Source organism: Haliotis rufescens, unplaced genomic scaffold (genome assembly GCF_023055435.1).
Source record: "Haliotis rufescens isolate VD_foot unplaced genomic scaffold, xgHalRufe1.0.p SCAF_1, whole genome shotgun sequence".
Taxonomy (NCBI): Eukaryota; Metazoa; Mollusca; class Gastropoda; order Lepetellida; family Haliotidae; genus Haliotis; species Haliotis rufescens.
Genome location: NW_025963779.1, coordinates 62,253,684 through 62,262,201, shown reverse-complemented (window position 1 = coordinate 62,262,201; position 8,518 = coordinate 62,253,684). Strand labels below are relative to the sequence as shown.

The 8,518-nt window shown below is 40.7% G+C and overlaps 1 protein-coding gene across 1 annotated transcript; it reads left to right on the top strand.

Annotated features, from left to right (window-relative positions):
• Positions 1–7,159: 7,159 nt before the first annotated feature.
• Positions 7,160–8,518, top strand: LOC124112590 (ras-related protein rapB-like). The gene is made up of 3 exons (XM_046472756.2): positions 7,160–7,301; positions 7,902–8,075; positions 8,295–8,518. Exons 1-3 carry the CDS (start codon positions 7,160–7,162, stop codon positions 8,516–8,518), a joined length of 540 nt encoding a protein of 179 aa, XP_046328712.2.

The following is an 8,518-nucleotide window of genomic DNA, read 5'->3' as shown; positions in this document are numbered from 1 at the left end:
TGTATTGATGTATTGTACAGATATGTACAGAATTAGATGATGTAAAGTAACTGCTATTTATTCAATGAAAGTGATATCTATATTTAGAAATTTAAAGAGTAACTATAGCAGATTGTTTATATTTATTAGATTCTATGTTGTTATTTCATTGTTTCAGGCTGACGTACGTGTTTAAGTCCATGCGTCAATACAAACATAAATAAGCGTCCTAGTTGGTCTTTGCTACCACCACCAAGTGCCATTACGTGGACAACCACTCCTCGGATTGTGCCAACATGTGATGTGTCTGTGCGTTGGTCGATATGTGTGACTTTTGACTATTTATTAATATATGTGACTATTGCTGTTTATGCAACTGGTATCAGAAGATTGTGCTGCAGCCTCACGTAACTGACATATGAAATCAACAACAATGTGTTTTCACTCCTTCCACACTTGTGACGTTACCCCGATTACTTGTATCTACTGCTTGTGTGCTGTCTAATAAATATAACATGTAAACTTTAGTTTCAACAGGAGCGCTCCGACTTAGTATTTTCTTAGTATTCCTTAGTTAGTAAGTTAGTTAGTTCCCATATTTATTATCACACTTAATCTCTTAGTGTTCTTCTTCGTGTCGCTATATAAGTGCAATAATCTTGAACGCGACGCTATACCCCATCGCACTCAAACTCTTATTTTATTTAGATTTTGTATTAGATGTTTCATATTTCTCGCATCAATAACAGCCACTATCTGTGTGTGTGTGTGTGTGTGTGAATGAATGATGTGCTGAGGCAACCTATAAGTAGTTAGTAAAACTAAACTATTTAATTATCTTACTAAAATTATTACAACTAAATAAACTGTTAGGTATGTTGTGTTAGATTACGTGTGGTTTATGTGTTTATTCCTGGTGCTTGCTGATAACAGGGTAATGTATGTTATAGTTCTGTAAATATTTAGTGTCGTAGGTTCTGTTCTGTATTGTTTCTTTCTCTTAGGTTGTTGGTGCGATTGTCTCATGTTGTATGGTACGTTCATTGATCCTGTTGGCCCCGTACCTGCATCCAATTGCGCGCGTCTGCTTACGATTTGCACTGCCACAATTTGCATGAATAATATTGGCTACTAAACATTAGTTGTATCTTAGCATTATTCTTTAAGTATATTTAGCATTATTTTAGTGTTATTCCTTATCTAAGCGTTGGTCATCTCAGGTAAATTTGTGTTAAGTGTAAATGCGTACTGTAAAGAGTACATATTTCACCGGTAAGCCACAAGGTAACCTGTTTGGTAGGTTACTAACCTATTCCAGAACCTATTTCAGTGATGTTTATCTGTCATATTCCACAGTGCTTTAGTGTGCACATGAATGTGTGCATTATGCTTCTCTTGCGCTAGGTACGTCCAGCTCGTATATCATTTGTATATTGTATAGTATACTAACCAACAGTATAGTCTCAGTTTTTAAGCCTCCCACACTACGGTTCTCCACGTGAGAATTTATTTTCCCTTGTTGTTTTTTTAACAAGGTACCATTTTGTCTTTGGCGCTTCATTTCCACATTACCCAGGTGTATTCACTGGTAGCAATTCTCTATTCACTCGGTAATTCTGCTTCTCATACTTCAGTATGGCAACACGAAATATGTCGCAGGAGGAGATGGATCAGTTGGTTTCTTCTTTGAAGAAGTTAGGTTTGCAACCTAAAGCTGAAACACCTGAAGATTTACTGCAATGGATCGCCGAGGTTAGTAGGAAGAATCAAGAATAGGAGGAACCAACAGCAGCTGCTACTATCCCTTCTCTACCCACAACCGTCACCTCAGCTATGAGTCCACAGCTACCATACTTCTCAGGTGACAGGAAGGGAGATGCTGACTTTGATCAGTGGATACACGAGTATACATGTATGGTGTTCCCATTACTCCACGGACATTGTCCAGGAAGCAGTCAGGCGCTCACTTCGCGGCAAGGCGGCCAGAGTGGCTATGCATGTGGACAAGAATGCCCCACTGGATGCCCTCATCAACAAGCTGGACAGTGTATTTGGCAATATACACACAGAGCTCAACATCATGGCGCAGTTGTACACGGCTATGGAAGGTGACAATGAGACTGAATGGGCCTGAAGTTTGGAGGATATTCTCAGCCAAGGAGTTATCCTTGGTAGGGTCCAACCTAGCGACATGGAACAGATTCTTCGGGATACCTTGTGGACTGGCCTTCGTGCCGATTTGAAGGATCTAACCAGCCATAAAGTAGACCAGGATGAGCCATACGAGAACTTCCTCAGGTACCTCCGCCAAGTCGAAGATGACCTGCTGCAGAGGAAATCAACACTCAAGAAGACTTGCACCATCAACAAGACCACTGTCCCCCCAGACAACTCAAGGAGATCGAAGGCCTGCTGAAATCTGTCTGCAGAGATAGCGACCCCAAAGGCACAAGTAGGTAGGACTGACAGGCCAGGGTGACCCCACTCCAGGATTTGCCATCTTCAGGTCAAGGTCAAGATATATATATTATATTTTAGAAATTAAAAGAGTAACTATCAGATTGTATATATTTATTAGATTCTATGTTGTATTTGCTTATGTTTTTATTTATTCGCCTACTCTACCATGTCTACTATCCGCCAACTTATTTTGTTTGTTTGTTGTTTAACGCCGCACTCAGCAATATTCCAGCTATATGACGGCGGTCTGTAAATAATCGAGTCTGGACCAGACAATCCAATGATATTAATCACTGGAGTGTCTGGTCCAGACTCGATTATTTACAGACCGCCGTCATACAGCTGGAATATTGCTGAGTGCGGCGTTAAACAACCAACCAACCAACCAACCACTAAATGGCATGACCACGCCAGGCCAAATTTAGCTGTGTGCCGACTCGCGTCGCCAAACATAATTGTTAATAGATAATTAATGCTAAGCCCCAAATGACGGAAACGTCGCTACCAGACCAACGCTGTGGGTCTAAATGGGAACGAACACCACCAGGCCCATTTATGTGGAAACTTGCGTGACCAAATTTAATTGTTACTAGATTCCCGAGTGAAAACCCGGGAAAGACTGGGTTCCGAGTGGTAAGAAGGTAACCCCATCTGTAACCCCATTTTTGTGGCATGGGATCGTAGTCAATGGCACCCCATAACTGTTCTCTGTTCATGTTGTTTAGTTTACAAATACGTCATGTGTCTGGTCGACTTCTAGAAGAGCAGGCGACTGAGAGAGTACTATTGCGTTGAGTGTACTGGTGAGGGCCGTCCTAAATTGTACTTTGCCGTACCAGATGGACTTGAAAGTACACTAATACTTGAGACCATGGCTCTTTATCGGTTAAAACACTTCCATCTTCATGAGTGACTCTCATTTGGACATGCAAGCGAGTACGTTTCAGATCTATATAATCACTTCCACCGTTAGAGATGAGAAATTCCACAGGACTGGAGTCGGTGATAGCGGACAGGGGTCGTACGTTCACTTAGAACTGTTGCGAGATACTTGTTTGATAAGGGGGCATTTCGAAAAGGTCTAAACTCGATGGTAACGCCTCGGTAAAATCGAGGACGACCTGTCTGTCACTACAGGTTTGATAGGAGCTTTAGATCTGCGTTCAAAGAACTGTATCCACCGTTGTATACCAGGAATTTACAGACGGCGCTCCATAATGTCGGAGGAGAAGTGACACTAAAGAACTAAATGTGAACCATGTGAACAGTCAGAGCCATCTTTCCGTATTACTGGCATAAACCACATGTGTTCAAATTGGTAATTGGGTACATCTCTAAATTCGACACGCCTAAGTAAGGGCTTAAACTCTTCCCCAATGCATGTAGTTACACACATTGCACAACACGTCTATATAAGGGTTATCGATAGTTGTCAGATCCAGTTTATAAAACCTTAATTCAGCCAGGGCAACCATCCACACAACTTCGAAACGTAGACAATGTTACAATTTGACATGGAAGCGGTAGGGTGTTTTTAAAAAAAATAGACTTTGGAATCAAACCTATTAAAGACCACATACCTGTGCATAATGACAACCAATGTTGACTGAATGCTTTGCACTTGACTTTTTTCTACCCACGAATCAAAACTGGACCGCCATTCAGTCCAACACACCAAGTAATGCTCTTTCGCCTTTTTTCGCTTTTGTTTCAACACCTTTAATATTCCATACCTGTTTTTGCTTACGTTTTGAAGCTCTTGCTCGTAAAACCGACCTTTTAAGATCTCGTCATGGAAATCATACATGTTTGAATAATTCTTCAGTCCAGCGGAAGTTGTGTTCCTCCCTGAAAGCTTTCCTCAAATGATTAATACATACAATATATCCCACCTTATACTCTAATTTATGGAATGGCTTCTTGCTTTTTACATGTATCAGCATTGGTCTAATGCGCAAGTGCTTCCAAAGTTTGAGTTCATTTTTCTTTCTCACATCAGCAGGAGCCCAATGTCCAAGGCTTCTGTGTACACTATGATTGTAGTTCTACCTTAAATCTGTTGACACATCAATACATTTTTTCAGTGTTGTTGTGTGTCAGATATCTAGATATGAGTGTTTTCTAATTACTCTCTCGGCATAATGAGCCTTTATGTCTTCGTTTTGAGTCACAATCAGCGTTATGTTTTGATAAGTCACATACTTTCTAAACTCTCCAGCAAATTCCATGCCTTTGTCATTTCGAATTCTTCATGGAATCCGACCCTCTTTGAAGATAGTTTTCAACCCTTTTGTGACCGTCACAGGCTTTTTATTCAGTAACGGGACAACCCACAAATTCCTCGACAGGATATCAATAACAATCAGTTAATATCGCAATCCATGTTTTGCCTTAGCATATCGACTCGCGTCAGCCAGGTCCACATCAAACATTTCATCTCGGTAGTTCACCCATACTCTCAAACGTGGACTCCTATAGTTCACTTATCATATTCTTATTTTCTTGACTTTATACTTGATTTTTCTCTGTTTCTGTAATGCTTGTTGAAATTTGATGGACCATAGAAGGCGATTGTACAACACATATTTCCACGTTTACAAAATGTCTCTTTCATCTGTCACCCATATTTAGATCAAACAACGTATTTAGTTATGAGAACACCTCTGACTTCCATACATATTTTCCCCAGTAAATTCTCTCCTCTCCATTTCGGAGGAAATACAATTTTCAGGTCATGTAGAGATAGTTCAACACCCTAACGTTTATCATAAGGTCTAGCCTCTAAGAGAATTCTAGGATAATAGTTGATCAGAATATCTTTTAAGTAAGCAGACTGGCGATATTTTGCAAGGGTGCTTTTTGCACTACATCACAGCTTACACTGTACCACTTCCATTGGTTAAACTGTCTAACACGTTTACCCTGTCGTTTCTACTCTGCAGGTGATGAACATTTTAAAAATCTTTTCGGCTGTGTCCCAATCTCCAAATCTTTAACATCGATATGAATGACAGTAGCCTAGTGTTGACTGAATGGAGAGGACTTGGAATAAAACAGTACGAACCTTTCTGCTATCATTGTTGCCGTCATGAGACGTTCACACACACGCGCACGCACGCGCGCACGCACGCACACACACACACACACACACACACACACGTTTCCACAACCTCGACTCAGCAGTTGCAAATGGAAAGACAAACGAATGTGCGCATGCATTATATCTAGAAATAAGTTTTAAATTCAATGGCTGTTGAAAGGGAAAAGTAAGCTGATTGGTTAGATAACCTATTGGCATCGTGTCTATATTTAAGTAGAGGGGAATGTCCGAGTTAATATCTGGCCCCGCACGGGGCGAGGCCCATTATTTGTAAGGAATGGCGAGTTTCGAGGATATTCCCTTACTTAAAACTCATCCCTACTTTAACACCTTGACCAAATATTCTGTTGTGGAAAATATTTGAAAAATAAAGCAGAACTCTTTGTTGTCTGTATTTATACTGTGTCAGTGATGCACGAAGAGTGCGTTATCAGCCGCTGTTGCACGTGCGCCAAGGTTCGTCGCGAGCTGACATTTACAATGCATGGTACACAGCTTTTCATAATTGTGTTGGGTCCTAAACTAGTATTTATCAATCGCTTGCATATTGTCAATACATGCTGATGGGAATAATAGGAAATATAGAGGGATGTGGCCACACATGCTTTCGGAAAGAAATATATATTTACTTGTCAATAAAAGTAAAAAATAGTTCCTTCTGTTCTAAGTGGAAATTAATTCGAATGTTGATCCAAGATAATGTATAGTTGACAAAAAACTCTCCATTCCTGAAAGGTTATGGAGCGTTCAAACAATAGAATGACGTCACAGATGTGTTTTAACATTTAAAATGACTGGTTCTGTTTGATTAAGGTGAAGAGAGATAGGCTAGCCTTAACAGAGAAGGACATTAACACTGAAGATTCCAAAAGAATTCCTCGGCTGGGGCATTTTAACAAAGGTCGGACTCTTCACATTCTTAAAATTAAGATTCTTTATGCATATGAATAGGAATTTCTGCTCGGATTGGCAAAGTCCAAACAAGGGAATTTGGCCAAGAAGTCTAACTTAAGCTTCAGGTATATCGATGATTTGATATAGTTCAATAACAATAAGATAGACAATTCCCTCCCACTTATTTACCCACCCCAACTTGAAAAAAGTTGTTTGATAAAGGTTAGAACATTCAAGGCCTCAGTAAAAATCTGATGGTAGACATGTGGAGGACATTTCCAAATGTGACGCATCACTGACAAAATGATGTTCGATGCAATTCACTATTTTGATTTGTAAGATATGTCCCCGTGTTTTTTTCAGGTGAACAAATGAGTTGACTTTGCGTGTATTCGGGACGGGTTCCACAGTGTTGTGACAGGGTGCCACTGTGGGACATGATGCTCTCGATCACCTGCTGTAATCGTATTTTGTTTGTAACACATGAACATATGCTTGTGAAAAATAGGTTCTGTCAAATTTAAATATAGTTCCCAGTGGGGGTATCTAAATGTCACGCATTGAATGTAAGGTTGTGTTTCAATACATATATCTACGAAGAAAGGTGTTATAAACATGATGACATCAATGAATGAAATGGTATAAAAGCCGAATAGATCGGCAGAAAGTCAGGTACTCTTCAAGAGAAAAGACATCTTTAAACGTTCGTTACACCAGCAACTTGAAATGGACGAATCAAATATCGTTATTTTGGGTGCAGAGAAAGTGGGGAAGTCTGCCATCGCTCAACAGTTTGTTTCCAGAACCTTCCCCGCTAAACATCGCAAGACAAAGGAGGACTACTACACAACCACAGCCAATCTGCCTGGTGAGACATGTTATAGAATGAGTGAGTGAGTGAGTGAGTTGGGTTTAACACTGATTTTTTAAACATTATTCCAGTTATATCACAGCGTGTCAGCTTAATGTGGGTGGAAAGCCCGAAGTGATGCAGGGCTCAGACGTTTACCACTTCGGTGAAACCAACGAGCACGGGTATGGTGCTGACAAACCTAGAAACATAATCGGGGCGAACCGAGATTCGAACCCACAATCACAGGTTTCTGGCGTGCCGAAGGGACACAATTCTGCACAGCGAATTTCGGCGGCTTAGACGACTGGGCCACCCGTGCCCCCTCCATAACTAATAACACATGCGAGAGTGTCGCATCCAGCAGCAGATGACCATGTTTTAGTGTATGCTGTTGATGATGCTAGAGCTATTGTTTAGAGTCCCCGAAAAATGCCTTAGGATAGAAATGATTCGCGGTGAGTTATCACACGAATAGTATGTGTTATTCAATTGCACTGACGTTATACATTATAAACCTTTGATTGTCAGGTAGCGTCATTCTAATACCACACAACCATCCCAATCCTGTTATTGATTGTACATCAGTTATTTAAAATGTTTCCTCGCTTTGATCAGGTGGCTGCCAGCTCTCTGTAGACCTTGTCGACACATCTGGGACGGAGAAACGACAGCGTATGCGAGAGTATCGCACCCAACACGCGGATGGCTATGTCGTAGTGTATGCTGTTGATGATGCCAAATCCTTCGCAAGAGCCCTTAAAATATGCCTTCGGATAGAAATGATTCGAGGTGAGTTTTCATAGGAATGTAGGTGATGAGATTGGATGTGAACAGTTTTTTTATTGAGTTTTGATAATCTGCCCTTTTTGCCAAAACGTATTTGATGTGACGATGTTATTTCTCAAACTTCATTCCATGATAATACTTCCTTATAATGACATGTACCATTACGTGACGTTTGTTGAATTCATCTCGTTATATCTTAAACGTTCTTCTTGCACATTTCAGGTTCTGACAGACCTCCAATAGTTCTGGTCGGGAACAAGTCGGACAGTAACAGAGTGGTCCCCACTCACACAGCATCCAAGGTGGCCACAGACACTCTCCATTGTAGCCACGTGGAGTGTAGTGCCATGAACATTGAAGACGTTGATCATATCTTTGGGACTTTATTGATGGCCATGAACAGTCGGAGGAAACAGCGTTTAGACAGCACCGGTTCTGAGTGTTAG

Excerpts from the sequence above, each read along its gene's own strand:
- LOC124112590 (XM_046472756.2), top strand. The coding sequence starts at position 7,160 with ATGGACGAATCAAATATCGTTATTTTGGGTGCAGAGAAAGTGGGGAAG. Across the intron at positions 7,302-7,901 it reads AACCACAGCCAATCTGCCTG|GTGGCTGCCAGCTCTCTGTA; the intron begins GTGAGACATGTT and ends CGCTTTGATCAG. Across the intron at positions 8,076-8,294 it reads TCGGATAGAAATGATTCGAG|GTTCTGACAGACCTCCAATA; the intron begins GTGAGTTTTCAT and ends TGCACATTTCAG.